The sequence below is a fragment of the Ischnura elegans genome, chromosome 7 (genome assembly GCF_921293095.1).
Source record: "Ischnura elegans chromosome 7, ioIscEleg1.1, whole genome shotgun sequence".
In the NCBI taxonomy this organism is placed as follows: domain Eukaryota; kingdom Metazoa; phylum Arthropoda; class Insecta; order Odonata; family Coenagrionidae; genus Ischnura; species Ischnura elegans.
Genome location: NC_060252.1, coordinates 45,283,834 through 45,302,868, shown reverse-complemented (window position 1 = coordinate 45,302,868; position 19,035 = coordinate 45,283,834). Strand labels below are relative to the sequence as shown.

At 41.2% G+C, this 19,035-nt stretch overlaps 1 protein-coding gene across 2 annotated transcripts in view; it reads left to right on the top strand.

Annotated features, from left to right (window-relative positions):
- LOC124162367 (paired box protein Pax-6) overlaps window positions 1-19,035 on the top strand; it is a 188,002-nt gene that overhangs the window by 137,811 nt on the left and 31,156 nt on the right. For both annotated transcript variants that reach the window (XM_046538881.1, XM_046538880.1), the window contains exon 5: window positions 5,892-5,974. In XM_046538881.1, coding sequence (XP_046394837.1) covers window positions 5,892-5,974 — 83 coding nt within the window. The remainder of the gene's footprint in view (window positions 1-5,891; window positions 5,975-19,035) is intronic.

The following is a 19,035-nucleotide window of genomic DNA, read 5'->3' as shown; positions in this document are numbered from 1 at the left end:
CTGAAAGTTGCTAACATTGTTAGATTTATTCATCAAATGTGGTTTGAATTTGTATAGAAATCTTAATGATCTTCTTTTGCCGCGGGTTAAAAGAGAAAAAACGTCATTTTCACATTATTTAAAAGGTGTTAAGAGGACGCATCACTTTAGCCTTAACGATATTTATACTTGCGAATTATTGGTTTAAAACTTTAGTTATCACATTGAAAATTTCAGGGTGTATGAGCACGGACGGAGTTTTGATGGGCTACTTAAATGACACTTTGTCCGAAAAAAGTACGAAACCTGTAAATTCAAGTACAATGAAAGCAAAAATATATCGAAAGTTTAGATGATTTTTAATCTTAGGAATTATTTAAATGCTGTTTTCAGAGACTAATTTTAATAAATTTTCTCGTGGACCCTCCTGTTTCACTGGTGGTTATTCCGTAGCCCCTGAACCTCTTGCAAAACTACTGCTCCCCCAACATGAACTCTAAGAACTTCGCCCATGTGTAAGAGTTGTCCCTCGTTATGAGATGCCGTAAGGTTTATCAAATTTAATTGTTTTTCGGTTTTTTTTATCGATTAAAAATTTTTTACATCCAACATTCCGGTAAATGCAGTGATCTACTCTTGATGCCCTGATATTGTCAAGATGGTTACACACGAATCATGCCCAACTAAAAACAAAAAATACGACTTTTCGAGCGGGAGTGATCCGTCCTCTTATATCCTAGTCATGGATTTTGTTTTTGCTGTCAATACTTCATTTTCATCGTCGAGCTCTTCGTTCAGAGTGATCTTACGGTCAAAAGAAACTACATAGACGAGACCCCAGCGTAATGAGTTTGATTTATGCTGCCACCTCGCCCGCTTATTAATCGGATTTCAAGCATGTCGGTAGCACGGCGATCCATTAATTCCCAAAGTTGGCGAAAATGAAAAGGAGATTTAGTTGATTTCTACTAATTTATTTTGTCCGTACGACATATTTCGAACCATAGAGGTCATTGATAATACATTAATAAACATGTCGTACGGACAAAATAAATTAGTGGAAATCAACGAAGTCTCCTTTTCATTTTCGAGTATTAACTTCCACATAGTTGAGCCTAATACAGTTGAGCGAACCCAAAGTTGGCATCAGTCGATTAGCGCTCTCGAAAAACAGCGTTTAAAAGTTTAGAATTCGATAAATAATACCATATTGAATATTGGGTTCATCATCAGGAGTCTTCAACTTTAATATTGGTTTGACGCTGCTCTCCACTCAATTCTCCTATCGGCTAATCTTTTCCAAATACATTATTCTTCTGCTTTACATACAGCTTTACCTGCTAAATGTATTTCATCATTGATATACCTCTGCTTTTCTTCCTTTCCAACTTCTATGATAATTTTCATCAGACCATAGGACCTCGTGAAGTGGTCGATTAAAATATCTCGTTCCCTTAAAAAATATTCCTAGTGCCGGTAATCGATCTCGGGCCTCCCAGTTTGAGCAGAGAATCGTAATCTATAGACAATTTCAAATTTCGGTAAATTTGATTAATCAGCCCTAAATATAGTTAAGTCTTTATAAATCCGGTTAATTCAACAGTCAGCTTCGAGAAAGGCGACTTTTGTTTGCTCGCTTTAATGCGCGGAGGAAGAAAACACATTTAGGGCCTGTTTAATATCTAGTTAACGCTAACCATAAGGTGGCTTACTTGGCGGTGGCTTAAGGTTCTGCTCAGCTTCTCAAGTTAACCAGAACATTCAGCCACCGCCAGGTAAAGTTGAAGGTTTTATCTTGTTATGGTTAGCATTAACCAGACATTGCAAAACTGGCTCTTAATGGCTGGAGGGAGAATCCTCCATTGTTACTGTATTCGTGCAGTTTCTGTCTTTCTGTCATCGAGGCGCCCAGAGAGGGAGCCCGCTAGCGCCCCACCGCCGTTGTCATCGGTAACGCGAAGGCAAACACGGGGCCCGACGATTCGATTACCCAGCCTCCTACTCTGTCGCTAACTTCTTGCCTCATCACCAACTCCTCCGAAGATCGCTTCCGTTTGCCCTCAATGGGAAGCAGGAGAAGGGGGGCAGAATTGGTTCGGCCTTTGTGGGGAGGGGGTTGTTACTCATATTAAGGGAAGGGAAGGCTTCTTAGGAGGGGGGGAGGAGTTTAGGAGTCGGAAAAAGGGATCCTCTCCTTGAGCAATTGGTTTAAGGGTCCTCCGGATTATCAGGGAAGCAGGTGGAAAATTGGGATGGGTAATGTGGTTGGGGAGGGAGGGAGATCATGCGGGTGCTTAGCGTCATTTGTTTGCGTTTTTCGCTCGCATGTGATGGCCGCTGATGTCATCGCTGAAGCTCATCTCTCCTCGCACTCCAGGCGATTCAATTTCTTTTTCCCTCTTCCTCATCCTTTGCAATGGGATTAAAATCCAATTCTTATGGGACCAAATGGAGCGTCCCACGCGATCTTTTCTCTTCCCTGTTGATTTGAGAAGCCGTCCGCCTCGCGTCGTTTGATATCTTCGAATTGGAGAAGTTCTCCCCAACGGAAAACGAATGGAGGGATTTCGCCGAGGGGATTTTTGGTCCTCGGTCCCCGTTGAAATCTTATGCCTTTGTTTCTCCCTTTTGTTTACTCGCCTTTTGTTTCCCGTGCCCGCTGAAGTTTTCTCTATTTAATAGACGTTTCATCACGGAAACCTGAAGGAATCAAAACTTTTCATCTATATATGTATAGAGCTGCGTGTTTTGGAATTCTAGCGTTTTCTGTCGTTATTGTCTCCGGTTGAAAATAATGATGGTTGCACTGAAATTTGAAGATTGCCAAAGCCGATAATTGTTTTCCACTTACATCAGGCAACGAGTGACAACAAAATGAAGCTTATTAATAAGGTCAAGGGTGCATAATGATTTATTCCTATGTTTCTCAACTTCACGCTCTATAACCGTTAAAAATTAAAATTATTTCAAATTAATCTGTAAAAATTATTCGGAAGCGTCAGCAAGTTTTGATGTCTTATAAGTTTCGGATGACCCATCACTTGATGTAAGCTTGACTAATATAGAGAAATTAACTTGAATGTTTTTTTGTAAAGAAAGAATTGGCTTTATCATTTCACGATTTCAAATATGGGTGCCGATCATTACTATATATTTTCAGAACAAATGGCAATGATGTCTCATATGTTTGCCAATTTTTGAAAAGAATTACCGCAATTGTTTCTTTCGATTCCCTACCTTTTTCCCGAATCGTTTTTTCCGACGACCTTTTTCCCGATTTTTTTTCCGAATCCATTTTTCCCGAATAGCCTTTTTCCCGAAGTCAATTATACCGAACGTCTTTTTTTTCGAATATTTTCAAGAAACATACGTTATTGGTGTAAAAGCTGTTGGCAGATGACGCGCTGTTCCTCCTCGATATCCTCCTAGTCTATGGAATCAACATGAAGCTACAAAAGCAGGTTATGCAACAACAAATAATGCATCTGAAGGTTGGAATAACAGCCTTAGGTTACTAGTCGGGAAAAACCACCCGGATTTATACTCAGCTGTAAAATAGATGCAGAAAGAACAAGCTGACACAGAGATTGCCTTGATTGAATTAAGTGTTGGGAAAAGTATCAAGGGCAAGCCAAAAAAGAAATGGTACGACATGCACGAGAGGCCGAAATCGATTGTAGAAGAATATGAAGATTACAAGAACGATAGGAATTTTCTTGAATTTCTTAGAGCTATTGCGCACAATATAATTTTATAAAAAAATGATGTATCTTGTGTATGAATATATTTGGTTATGAAAAATATGAACTCATTTTTATACAATCGGGAAGTAAGGTGTTCGGTAAAAAATGTTTCGGAGAAAAGGCTTTCGGGAAAAAAGCTTTCGGGAAAAAGGTCGTCGGAAAAAACGATTCGGGAAAACGGTCGGGTACGTTTCTTTCATTACTTATCTAAGTTAGTGCACTGAATTGTTGAGGCCTTTACTTTTTAGAATTCCATATTTAATGTTTGGAAGGAAATTTCTTAGCTTTTCTACAAAAACACACACTTTACTTTATTGCCGACTAGTTTCGGTTACTCCTAGATTTATATTTCAAGGCTTGAAGTCCTGAGGAAACTAAAAATTGCTTGAAAAAAATTCGTTCCACCATATATTTGAGTAATGCTCTTGCAATACGTACAATTTCTGGATCATGAAGTGAGACCAGAACTAGAATATTGGTGGGATTATGATTTAAAGAATTCCGGTCATATTTGTTTTTTCACATCGCTCGCACTAATCGTCCTTCTATTTTTGGGTGTTCAGGTGCTTGGAAATTTGGACGTATCGAATTGTATCATAGCAGCTTATCGAAGGTGCTCCAAATCCACTTATACGGTGAATTTCATGATTAACCTTCGTGACGAGATGAATTTTAATTAATTCATCAGTCTTTGTGAACCGAATGCCCTTGTCTGTCAAATTATATTTAGAAATTCTCACCATTCCACTTATTGCGGGGCGGATGTGGTAAAATAACATTGTTTAAGTGGTTTCCGTGCCATAAAACTCGTGGAAAATGCCACTCATGACCTCGTATTCAGATGGGAAATTTTCACTTTGTGAGAAGTTACAATCAGTATTTTTCTCCATCGTCGCGTCGGTTCCGGTTAATACGAGCATTTCACGGACCGAAATGTCAAAGGGAGGTCTCGTCAATCTATTTGATGTTATCGTGGGCTAAAATTCCTCCGCTAATCTGTCTGTGCCTGACTAAACATCCACTCATGACTCGAACATTTTCAGAATATTGATTCCTCTCAATGACTACTACTTATCCAGATCAAAATTAGTATATCAAATCTCTCAAAGGAGTGTCCTGACACAATTGTTTTTCATCTCGATGTTAGCTGATAACTTAGCAAGAGGGTGTCATAGCCAAAAGGTCATAGGTTAAAAATTTGCAATTACAAGGAAAAAGCACCAAGTTTTGTTCCTCTAAATAGATGGCTTATAAACAGGATATCATCGTGATGTGGAGATAAAGCTCCTGGAAAAACATGCTCTCTCATCGATTATTTTAAATATAAATCAACACAATTAGTGCGTTTAGCAGCAAAACTTAATATACGGTTCATGGATCAAATAAGTCAGTAGTAATTTTCCTGTTAAGTCGCAAATGTATGACAAAGATGATATATATATTTGCTTAATTTGAATCTTATTCTATAGTATTTCTTTATGAAATACTTGTCAACTCAGCTGGGTATGCTAGTCATGTCTCCCAATACTTTCGAAGTCCCGTTTATCGGAAATGAGTAACCAAGTTGTCCATATAAAAAATATAATCGTAATTATACTATAGACTTTTCCCCTTACTTGCAATTTTCATGCAGCTATTCGGGCTTGGTAACACTGCGATCGTGTGATTGATGCCTACGGAAACGCCTGTACATTTTATTTTCGCGTTTCCATATTATTTTTCTTGATACGCGTGAGTACACTCAGATACCATGTAGATACTCCGATGAGCAAGCTTATTTGCTATTTATATTGTATCTATTATATAATTCAGTTCGAATGATGTATTTTTTCGCAAAATATTAAAATTTCCTTTATTGATTGTAATATCCACGGTACACATACCGTATTTTTATTAATTTGTTTATTTTCAGTTAATTAAAAATGCATTAAATTCCGGTCCTGAGCACGTCCCCTCCAAATACTTTGGAAAGACAATATTATTATTATGATCCAAATATTTTATCCTGTGTATGAGAGTAAATATGTTTCCGATAAAATATGTTTCATCAGAGAACTTTATCAATATCATTAATGCTGATTTTTGTCATTTGTGTAAAACTTCTGTATATTGCGAGAAAATTTTAATAACCTAGATTAATCTCACATTTACTTTATTCTCCATTTTCAGAGTTCGAGCGCACGCATTACCCAGACGTCTTTGCGCGTGAGAGGCTGGCGGAGAAGATTGGGCTGCCTGAAGCTAGAATACAGGTAAGGAGAATATTTAAGTATTGTTGCTGCTATTTTGTAGGTATAGAATTGATATTTGTACGAGGGGATTAATAAGCCGTTCAGATACCGGAAAAAACGCGTTACCGATATTTTAGGACAATGTATAAATTAACGCCATAAGGAAATCTGTCTGGATAAATCATGGACATGTCATGTGCTCCGCAGTGAGTAAAAACTCAGTGCTAATTCAGTTATTCCACGTGGACTTGTATTGAATTAAATAAATAGAATCACAAATATATGATGCATAGTTGTGGCATTCCAAAATTTCTCAAGAGTGAATGCTGTCGATCAGCATAGCCCAATTGCGTGAAGTTGAGCGAGAATGTTTTCCGTCATGTTAAGAGTCTTGCATGTAGTAACGCCCGCGCCGTTAGTATGGTTGAGTACATCTTGGGATGGCTCCATTTAGAAAGCGAGAATAATGTCGCGGCATCTTTGCTTTGGAGTTGGAGGACCATTAAGCGTGCTGGAACGGGAGAATTTTGGCCTCTCTTCCGATGTTTGCTCGCCGCTCTTTCAAGGGTGGGGGACCGGGTTGGCGGTCAATGAATGGACCAGGGGGTCAGGGGACACAAGTGGACACGAGTGTCCGAAGAGGGCCATATGGACGGTGAAGGGATTGACCGGCCATGCTGTCATTTGTCCGCCCCACTGGGGGGACTGAAGAGGGTCGATTCGCTACTGATTACACAGCTCTCTTTCATTGGGGTCACATACCCCATTGCGCCTTTTAATGAATCCCTCGTACTCATGCCATCGAATAAGCCCTCAAACTAGAAGAAAAGACGATGAAAACCTTTCCGCCGTGTACCTCCCCTGAATGACGAATGATATAATGATTATGATTTTTGTTGGATTTTCTCTCCCGAATATTTAATAGTGTAGAAATATTTGGTGCTTTCCCGGGGAATAAGTGGCGTGAAGAGTTCTCGGGATCGTCACTAGGTCAGGAACTGTATTACTGCCGACGTTGCTATGTCCAACTCGGCCATCGCCCTCAGGGCTATGAGTGCCGTGTGAGAATTTGATCTGCTGCAGTAGTATAAAGAACAATTCTCGAATCATTGGGGAAGAATTATGACAATTAGCTTGGTACAAACTTCTTTGTCTTTTCTAACAAGTGCGGTGACCTCTGGAATTTGATGGATCATTGATACTAAGAAATCAGTTTTCTAACGGCAATGACGGCATCCTGACGTTAAACTAGCCAGCCTTAATTAAATTTTTTACGAGTCTGCGTGTTTTTTTAAAATTCCCATTGTAGTAAATATTTGTCCTAATATAGGTACAGAAAATGCATTTAAAAATATTCAAATAACCTCCCTGTACTGTACAATCGCGATGCAGGTCGATAACCATTAAGTTTCTAAAAATTGTGATGATCAAATCAGAACCGAGATATTTAGTGTTCTTTTATGTGAATTAAACATTTTCATGCAGATTTATGCGCAGAAAATGGGTACTTAGCTACTCAATTTACATAAGAAACTTGGATCACTGTGAACCTCATCTTCCTTTCGGTCCACGAAATTTGTCGGGGTAAATTTAAAACCGCGGGATAGCATTGGTTTCTAAATTGAGTGCTCTAGATTCTAAACGATTGCTTCCAGGTCAGTAACGTCATGGAAAAATTAGCAGTGCTGGATCGACTTTTCCTTAATTTTTTCAGAAGTGAAATATTGCTCCGTGTGTTTTTTATTGCAAGTTATTATTTAAATTTTCTTACTATTTTGTGCGTTTTGGTTGCGAATTTATATTGTAGAAATTTCGAAGCAACAAAATTGATAAAAGTGTTATTTGACTTTTATGTCTTTTGCTAACCATTACCGGAACGGCGTTCCGGTACCATGACACCACTGTTCCAGATGCATTATGCTGAGGAAAACGCATTCTCATGTCAGACTCCCGCGAGGTACCAATGCAACTTTTAATTTTTGTGGTGAGCAATGAGTGAGATTTTCCATATCATAGAATTTCCATCTTCCTCCGTAATGAGTTTGATGCCATTAGGTGCGAGATTAGTGGAAGTAGTACGAAGAGTTCTCTCTTTTTCCACCGGGTCCATGGGTTGACATATTCCGACCCTCGATGGCTTGGTCTGTCATCGCGTTGAAGGAGATGGGGAGAAAATGGCAGACTACACCCGTAAAAAGTCGGAAAATATCAACCTGTGGACCCGATAAGAAACCTGAGAGCTCCTATTGCAATCAATTTTTCGGCAAAGCCTCAGATATGAAGTGAAGGTAGTTCAACCGTGGAAAAAAGAAAATAAGAATGTCTTTACTATGATATGTGAGGCACCCTTTAAACATCAATTCTATTTATTATGTTTGTTGCGAATTGATGTGTGTATGGCCGACCTCATTGGTGGTGGGTTAAAGTTCTTACCGGCCGAGTCAAAGGTTTCTGGTTCGAGTTCCGCCTGGGTATGTAGCCTTTAAACAGAGTATGGGTATTCATGGTGAAATAAAACACAGTACTATTCCACAACCTTATATTTTTGGAGTCTACTAGTTTCGACGTTTACACCGTCATTATCATCTTGATAATGACGGTGTAAACGTCGAAACTAGTAGACTCCAAAATATAAGGCTGTGGAATAGTACTGTGTTTTTATTTCACCATGAATATTTCATCGTTCCACCAAGTAACGCCCAAATCTGTTGATTTTATAGAGCATGGGTATTTTTGATCGTCCGTTGTTGTTTTTTTTTAATTCCCTACGTGAAAGACCTCTTAGTGCTGTTTTTAGGAAATACTTGTGATTAAGAAACATAAATAATTAATAAAATTGGAAGATCCTAGCGTGATAAAGTGGAATTTTTCCATATTAAAATAAACAACTGCAAGTGGAAAATTGCATGTCTTTTCAATATAAATAATTAATATTTGACCTCATTCCTCTCATTTTGCTGATTTTTTATTTACGTGACTGGAGTGCTGTTTAGAGGCTAAAAAGAATCAAACGGACTAGGTTTTGTACTAGTTTGATTGTAAATGTTAGCCAATAATTTCTCCTCTCAATCCATTAAACTTCTTTAGTTAGAGCTGAAAGTTTTTTGGGGTTAAAGACCCGTGGAAAAGCGTTTTGATTGAGTACGCCTGTAACCTCGTCCGCTGTGACGGACAAAAAAGATGGATAGCCAAGGAGTCGAGTAGCCATCGGTAAGGAAGCAACTCGGCATCACAGCGATCGGCGTCTTATTTTGTCCTTTCATGTGGGGATACGACAAGGGGAGTAGCGAGTTCGCAAGAGTACAAAGACGGGAGCTGGATTGAGTGAAATCGAAGAGAGGGCGGGGGCGTGGGGGAGAGAGCTGTGGTGCTTAAGGCAAGGTACTCCTAGACCCCGGGACCTCCTGGACAAGGTTCGGGAGGAGGGGGGCTTGTATGAGCACAAAAACGCATAAAAGGATAAGGGGAACTGATTTGACGTTCCTCGTCTTGATGTTGCGGCATACCTTTGTGCCCTGTCGGCGAGATGGAGCTCACGGTAGCGTGGCCTTTGGTCTCCGGCGGTTAAGAACCCGACTCCCGAGGGTGCAGAGTTGGGACTAAACTTCCTCGGAGATGGTGGAAAGGAATAAAAGAAGTAAGAAGTCAGGAAGGAAGGTTAGAGTTGGATGGAATGAAAAAAAGGAGACGAAAGTCGGTAAGGAAGGAGTTGGTGGTCGGGAAGGAAGTCAGTGGGAGCCGCTCACAGTGCGGTGGGAGCGAAGGGATGACGTCGGCCCAGTCAAGAGCTTTGTTCTCGGGTATGATGGATCGTCGTGGAGCATCTACCTGAATCTTAGAGCTTACTGGGAGAAATACGGTAGTGAGACGGTAGGACGAACCCATCTCTGCCGGAAAGTTAGCCTGCCGCTCACGGATTCATCCAAGAGCTCCGTAGATCACGAATAGTTAGTCATAGGAAGCGATCGAACTGAATTGAAGTGACAAATGAGCTAGAATAGATGATTTTTCGCTCTTATCCGTCCCTGAAGAGGAATTAAAATATGACTTTAGACGCTTTCTCCGTAACCTCTTGCTCGAGAGACGATGCTATCGATTCTGCATCACTGGTCACTCCCTTAGCGTGTATTTGTCGATGACAAATATTGTATGGCTTAGAGAATTGGGGAAAATATTCTATTTAAAATCACTCTGATTTCACTCCTAATATCGCTACTACAGTTTCATATCCAGTGCAATTCTGAAACTGATTACACTTACTTTAATCCATGGTTACATTTTTCCGATTGAGTCTACCAGCGTTCAAGATGGTACGCTGATTTTCAAGTGGGAAATCCGTGTTTATGTCATGGTTGAGTCGGGCGATTTCGTCTCTGTAGGTCTCTGGCCAACGGTTCGTGATTTTCCGTTTCATGCAACTGCGCTTAGAAATTTTGTACATTTCTTTCATGCATATCATAAAATTTCATCGAACTATTATTTTATGATCAGCAACAGTGGCAAAAATGTGTTGTCTACTCTTACCTCAGGTCTCTAACCAATTCGTTGATTCGGTGGATAAACAAGAATATGGTTTACCGTGAAAATAACTAAATACAGGTTAAGAAACACAATCATAAATTATAAGAAAATTTCGTGACAGATGCCGTCTACAGGAAAAGTTCTTTGTGCCAGGCATACGGTTCAGCTTCAAATCTGCCCAAGGAGTCAAGGAAGGGGAAAGTCTTTTATAGAACGAATGCTGGTTGATCGGGCATCGTGAATGACGAGAAGAATTTTTTCGCTTCCTTGTACGTAATATTGAAGAACTTCAGTGCTTCGCAAAGTTGACTTGAAATGTAGCCTGAGGCAACGGACAGGTTAACGTATTTCCATTTTTAAACTCTGTCTGGGGTCAGAGAAAAAGCGAGAAAAGGGGAAGTCTACATGGTGTCCATGGTGATTGGGCGGAATTCACTAGCGGCGGTGACAACCTTTCCGTGGAGTTTTGAAGAAATGGCATGATACTCCCAAAAACAACTAGATAAATGGGAAATATCAGGGTCACGTATTAGTAAGGGAACTTCATTAGTAAAGAACAGCCCAGTCCGCCCCATTGGAGCTTGGTTTATGCTGCCCCTTCACTTTTTATCGGTTTCAAAAAATGTTCGCAACGCGGCGATGAAGGAAGAGCGATCCATTTGTTACCAATGTTTTCAATGGAGTATTTGTTCTCGCGAAGAATCTTTTTGAATACGATTCATTATATCATCTGTAATGACAACGTAGTTTAACAGACCCTGTTATAATCTATTTCCTCGTGAACATTGGAGCGCTCTACCGTCAGAGTCGACTCGCGGATTGGTTTACCAGAGCCGTAAGTGGTGACTATTAAGAAGTTTCATAAATATTATTGCTTGTAATTTAATATTTATTGTTAAATAATTTAATAATAAAAATTAAATAACTTTTTAGATAAACTTCTCAATGTTGCCGCCCTGCCTCAAATATGCTGCCCGGGGCACGTACCCCTATCCGCCCTAGTTCCGGGCCTGCGGGTGACAGCCCATTTAGTGACCGACTGGGGAATATTCTATTGAAACATTAGTTGGATATGGGTATTTAAAGCAGTAAACGGAAACATAAAGTGCTTTTATTTTCCCAACCTTATCAGAATCGGCAGCGAAAAAAAAAAGGTGACGAGCGAGCCCAACCGGAGCCTGCATAGGTGAGGAGGCACGCGGTGATTCCCGAGGGATTTGCGTCTGGGAAAGAGGAGAGGGTGGTAGTGGGGCGAGTGGAAAGAGAATATATATAGCGGAGGATTGGGGGAGAGAGAGGTTTTTAAATCCGTTTGAAGTGTTCTCCCGTGAACTCGCTCGTAATTTAGATAAGTAAGGATGTTTTGATGCAGAGGGCGGGCGGGGGGATGAAGATATTCAAGGGTGAGCATTCGGGGTTGTTTTTTTTCGGGGTGCTGCACTGATGACTCGGTTGAGGGGCGCACCGTGTCCTGAAGACCCCCCATCCTTCCCATCGTCCTTTCACCCTTGCCGTATTTCGCTGATTTTCAAAAGCGAACCATTTTGTTGACGAAGCGGAGAGCGCGGTAGGTTGGGCTTTTTTATATGCATGAAGATGGAAGATGGCTTTGGCATGGAGAGTAAATACTTGAGAGGGAGTCACATTTAAAAGCCTGGAGTGAACCTGATTAATATTTTGTTGTTGAGGCGGGGGCAGTAATGGTATACATCGAGCTCACCTAGGCATTTTTGACACGCGGATGCCTCTCCAGCTTGACTCACTTTTATGTCGCACCAGGAAGTAGTTTGAGGCACTGGAAAGTGAAGAAATTGGTTTTGTACTCAATTGAATTTGGCACTATCACATTTTGGTATCTGCATTTTGTGTTTGGTATAAATTACATTCGGAAATGAGCAAATTTTCATACTCTCACGGAAATCCTTGTCTTTGCGCAATGAAAATTAATTTTTAAAAGTTTAAATGGAGATGAAACTCGGTTTGGCGGGTAGAATCGTATTATAAGATAAGTATTAATTATTATTATAAGTATTAATTTAAGATGTTTGCTCCTTACCCTAGTACGGTTTAAGTCATTGATACAACACCTTAGGTAGGATACTTTGGTTAATTATAATCATGCACTGGTTGTTAGAGCTTGAAAAATCTTTTCTTTTAAAAGATTGTCATAAATGACTTTTTTGGATCATGCATAATGCGTTAGCTTGGAATTATTTTTTTACTTCAGAATACTGTCAACGTTCTGGTACTTTTATTCACCTTCATCATGTCTTAACCAATACATTTTTATATTAAGCTCATTGAATAACTGTAAAATCCTTGAATAAGTTCCTGACTATTACTCCAGAAAGGACACAACACGGTTAAACCGATTAAGGCGTGATAGAGTGGAAGTTCCCCCTATTGAAATAAAAGGTAGTTGCACATTTGCACTACTATTTAATGCCTATCATTATACGCCTTCGAATGAAAACTTGTGTACAAGGAATGGAGATAAATGAAAGTATACCGGGACTAGCCACGGTGATAACTTTTTACGGAGTCACCCGCAATGCACAATGTGATTTTTCCTCTGTGGATTTTTCGCACCAATGGAGATAAATTTATAATTTGCTTACTAACCACTTTGTTACTCCTATGTTGCGTTGAAATATAAGGTAGTAGCACTTTTCCACAATGCGTACAATGATACGAATTAAATTATTGTGGAAAAGTTCAACAGTCTGTTATTTTAATGCAACATGGTTGTAAAAAAGTGATAATTAAACGTATTATAAACGTTATTTATCTGCGTGCCTGAAACCCAGGTTTTCATTCGAAGGGTTTCTTCATTGGAAGCAGTAAACATATTAGTTCGCACGTCCGCGGAGGAAATTTTTGAATGGAGTACATGTTTGTTTTGTACCGCGTAGACGCGGCGGAACTTTCTGCAAAGAGGGAAAACGGAGTGGGCGGAGGGTTGGGGGGGGGAGGGGGTGGAGTTCAAGTTTTGTCGGTGGAGAAGGGAGGGGTGAGAGTGAAAGAGAAGAGATTTTGGCTGAAAAGGGATTACAGCACTCGCGGCGCCATCCTCTTTTGTTAACCCACCCCCTACTCTACTCCCTTCACCCCGCTTTGAATCCGGCCATACTGCCGACACCCTCCTCATTCCGGCATCCCTGACGCTGCACCCCACACCCTTTGCCCATAACCCTACGCCACTCTTTCAATCCACTGCTGCTCTTTTGGTTCAGCATTATCTCTATTGACTCAAGTTCGAACCGCTTCGGCCATAGTACTTATCTACATGGGTAACATTAGTACTCCGGGCGAACAGGAAGAGTTGCACAAATGTTAAACGTATTAGGCTGGGAGCCGCTATGGACGGGGAGGCTGCGCGCTAGGCTTAGATTGCTTAATCAATTGACAACAGATATCTTTTAAAGCGATGCGGAGAACATCATATTAGAACAGTTCTATATTTCCTGCGAACACAGATGTAATAAATGAGGAGATACACTTTTCGGTACGGATAGGTATAGGAGTTCGTTTTTTTCCCGAACAGTAAAGGGCGTTAATAAAAGCTAGGCGGAACTTTGTGAGAGAATATCCTAATTCTTCCCGCTATACGTCCTACAAAGCGTCTTGCAGTGTAGATTCATATTTACTGCTACGGCTGCCCTCGCTTTTTTGTGATGTCTCCGCATTTACTTTTAGATGACGTTTTAGAGCGAGGAATATGAGAATGAAACTTAAAGTTGGCAGCCATAGACTGTTGCTAGAAATGGAGTAAGAGCCTGCCTAAGGAATTAAAACTGTGAAATTTATATTTTTAGAAGCGGTTAAGTCTTTGCAGTAAGATGAAACAGAGCGGTTGCATTACGACATGCCTACATTTAGACAGGATTATAGTTAGCAAGATTATAGAAGAGCGTTTTTTTTCAGGTGCCTTGATTTAGATTAATGGAAAGGAGTTTGAAGAGCTTAGAGTGGAATATTACGTCATAGGAAGAACCAATATGGTCTTCATGAAAGGACATGGAATAAGGGATGAGAAAAGACTCCGGCCATTTAAAATGATTTTGAAAATTTATTTTTATCACGTCATCGATCGAGTCCGGAGGGAAATATTTTAGGCCGTAAAACTGAAAACTCTCAAGCTTGGTCCATAGATCATCTTAATCAATGGCAACCGTATCATTGAATGCATGTTGTTGGTACCCGACTTGTAACCAATGTACAGTGTACAGTGCAAGAAGGGTTTTCAGGTTTTATCTCCTGGAAATCTAACGATCTACGAAAAATAAGTGGCCATTGTCCGCAAAACTTTATATCTTACATTCCTTTTGAATTCTGATAATCATGCAATGCTTACTGAAAACGATTGTGAGAAAAAATATGTGTGGAAAATTATCCGTAACATTTATTTTATTATCCGCTGTAGAGCGTGCGTAGTGGAAACAATATTGCACCATCCTGTTGTGGTAGAGCGTTCCGCCTCCATACCTTCTTCCATACACCTTCCACGCATGTTTCCATCCTCCCGCTCCCCCACCAACGAGGAGGCTCGCTCCTTCCCCCCTCATATCCTCCCCCCCCTAGCGCGCGCGCCAAACGCCCGTCTCGCTTCGTCTTCCAATTAGATAAATGGCGGTGATGAACGGCTGCGTGTGCAAGCCTCCACATAACCCCACCTCCTTCCCACCAGTTTCCCTTAAAACCTCTCATCCAGTCACAAAAATCCACCTCCTATCTCCCTCGGTTTCTCTTTTACGTACCTCCTCTCTCTTCATACCCCATACCCCTAGCGGGTTAAAAAAAAAACCAAAAGCTGAGCTCTCCCCTTCCCTCCTCGCCTCCTTCCCCTCACGACAACAAACCCGAAGAGTGTGCGTTGCCCCGATGATGGAGAGATAGAGCCCACCGTATCGAGGGAGTGGTTCATGGCGTTCTTTTTTAATTCCAGACCCCGCCCACATCTTACCCCCTTCCTACTCCCGCTTTACCCATTCCACCTCTTATCCTGGGTTCATATCTCCGCCGCTGCATCTTTGGATGCTTGTCGGGCGGAGAACGGCTCTCCTTGTCGGGACCATATTGGTAAGTGATACACTCGGGTGCCTCACCACCCTCTATCCCTCGGCTTTTAATGGAAGCGTACTGTTTCGATTACGGGTAAACTTGGTCCCACTCCTTTCGGTCGCATTTCAGACCTCTCCATTAAGGTTTCGTTTATCTATTAAGTGATCGTGACGAGCGTCGCGCGGTTTTTATACTGTTTTTTTATGCTCATCTCAGAATTTGTGAGGGTGTTTTGGCGTTGAGCAGTTGGTTTTGAAGTCTGTCTTTATATTCTCATAATTTTGAATTCACATTTAGTATTTTGGCGAGGCATAGGATTAAAAATATCTAGTAGTATACTGTTTCAAAAGATGATTTTTCTTTAAGCATAGAGGTGTATTAATGCCTCGGAAAATAGACATAAATTTTGGAATAATACAAAATCCAATTTCTTCCTATATTAGCTGGGATTTTTGTTTTTTTCTACGTTATGTGAGCTGCCACGAACCATTTTTCCTCATTCAGCCATTCTAATATAATTATAAAACATGAAAAGAAAATGAAGTTGGCATTCACTTATCTTGAGTTGGTGACGACATTAGAGTTTCGACTCAGTAACTTGCTAAGAGAAAACAGCTCATTGAGGAAAGGAGTCGCTGTTATTTTTATGAGCAACAAATAACTAATTAAGGCCAATGTGCGACGCCCAGGAGTAGCCGAGAGCCGAAGTATTCTACTCTTTTTCCTTTCGTTTTTCTTGGCCTCATTCCCATATTTCTTGCAATTCAGTGTATCGGTTGTATTTTATGCAATATTTCACATAGATCACATCCAGCACTAACATGACAGCAGTTAACGGATGGATATATCGATCTCTAAACAATTCCCAAAAATAATTATCTCACAACTAGTGCTAAGAATTGAAGGTACAATTCGGTCTCCCGATGAGAATAGAATTTTTTGGCACATTTATGTGTGGTAAAGTATACATTTTTGTCGCTTAGCTAGCCATTTGCGAATTTTTGTCGCTTAGCTGGTGATAGAAGGGTCCCGGGTTCAAATCCTAGGCGAAGCCATAGGTAACCCATACACAAAATCAACGATGTTCGAGGTGAAGCAGGGAAAGGCATTTCCCCCTACCGCTAACATGTGCTATTCGCACACCTGTGGCTAGTCCAGGATAAGTTCTACCCCCACCCATCCAAACGAACCTTCGGATACAATCACTGAGTGATAATATTTTGCGATATTTTGAGTTCCCGATGTTCTGGCTCAATCTTAGTTACTGATATAAGTATTTGACCCACGCTTCCTTCGGGGTGAGCGCTACCCAAATCTATTCAAACCAACCTTCGGGTTGAATCACTGGGTGATAATATTTTGTAATATGTTGTGTTCTCAATACTCTCACTGAATCTTAGTTGCTGATGTATTTGACGTATCTTTTCCTCTCCTCTCTCACTACCTGCCACTCGTCTGCGTCTCGTCCTCGGATGTGTTTATGCGAGCGTTCTTTCGCGCCATCATCCCACTCGAGAAATTGTAGAGGTGAAGAACTCGTCGAGCTCTTCCCCTGCTAACCGCCACTCGGGAGTCTTCACTTTTGCGGGGAATAATTTAAGAAAAAAATGGGATGAATTAAGAGCCTTGCGGTCACGTTTCTTTTCCGCGTCCTCTCCTCATCGCGTCTCTTGGAGTTCCTGTGAAGTCCCTCTCCCCAAAACCTCCGCCTCTTGCCGTTGAAAAACTCCTTTGCCGAGTGGGGGACGAGTGGGGGTTTTGGGGTGCTCCTCTTTGTGTCTCCACCTCCTTCCTTTCGGTCACCTCATTTTCGTATCTTACCCCACCCTTATCGCATATTCCTTCCTTCTCTTCTTCCGGTCCAAGTCCGACGTCAACTCGCGGCAAAGAGCACATGGCAGATGACGATGTGTTGGTGGGGAGGTCGGGAGGAAAAAAGGGAAAAATAAATAAAGGGGCGAGAGGATAGGGCGTCATTAGGGTGTGGCGCCCTCTTTTCGACGCTCACTTTTTTCTCCCTCATAATCGCATCGCTTCGGGTGAGGGTGGTTTGGGTGCGGTGGAGGGTGTTGGTGACGATGCGGCGCTGGAGAGGAAAGAGGCTATATTTCATTTTTTTCGCCACCTTTTCCTCTCTCCCCTACTCCACACAGACTCCTCATCGTGTGCCTATACTAACTCCTCCTCCTTCCCTCCGGCTTCCACCACATTTTTCCCACATCCTTTTCGCTTCGTTCTCTGAAGATCTCAAAGCGCGCACTTGACGCTGTAGTAGTAGGCAGGTACGTATACGAGCCGGTGTTTTTGAATACGTTTTATTTCGCGACCCCCTCACCCGCCTCCACCCCTTACCCCGTCGCGTCGGGCGCGATGATAGAAGGCGGAGTCATGAAAGAAAGAAATAAAGAGGGGAGGATGCGATGACGATTTTATTTATTTTTTTATCGCAAGACGCTTCAAAATGAGCGAAAAAAATATGCTCTAGCTGGAGAGAAAGGGATGAGGTCGGGTTTTTCCCGGAGTATTTATGTATTTTTTTCGCTTCATAAATGGTGGGAGGGAAAGGTTCGTCGTGTTTTTTAGTTCGCAGGGATGCCGCCAGGTGGTGGGGAAAGAGAAGCATGCATCCTCCTCTTTTCATTTTCGCATCCGCGCTGCTCTCTCTCCAAGGAGTGGAGCGCCATCTGCTCGCCTTTTATTTCGTGTACACTTGATGATGGGAGGAGGAGAATCTTTATTCATTTTCCTCCAAATTAACGCGAAGTCACGTTTAATTACGGCGAAAAAATGACGTCGTTACGTGTAACATCCCGACTGACGAGTGATAGGAACAAGATGGGAAAGGGTGGCGCACTCGTACTTTCAGCTTATGTTTTTTTTTATTATATATTTTCTAAAAAGGTTGGTGAGTGGTGAGGGGAGGTTTGGAAAAAGAGGAGAAAGGAAGTCAGGCCTCTATACGTATTTATTTAATTTTTTTGAAAAGGAGTACGCGAGTTTAAACGCTCATTTTTTAAATATTCGGGATGATGCATGAGCGGTAGAGGGGCGTGTGGGTTTAGTTTTATTTTTATGGGATGTATTAATTATGGAGTTATTAAAAATATGAGTGGTGGCTTAGGTCTTCTCTTACACTCTTCTCCCTACCTCTTAAACGTCTTCCTTTTGCTCCTCAGTCGGCTCCCTTGCCGCAGTTTCCCCATTAGGATGTCGCCCTGGCAGTAAGGACTCGCATTTTCGAAACATTCCTCCCATCAATATCTGGACGATTCTGTTTCGACGAATGCAAGGTTTTCTACTCGCGCAGGTGAACGTTTATCCTTCAGACTTTTTTGGCAGCTCTCTGTGCGGTATATTTCCGAATAAGGCGTAATATTATCCGTTTATAGTCAATTTTCTGCGGGAATATCATATGGCATTTTCTTGGGGCCGTAACGATCCCTTCTGTCATGCTTTGAGGTACCAGAATTACTCTCAAGATGTAGTTTATCATATGTACA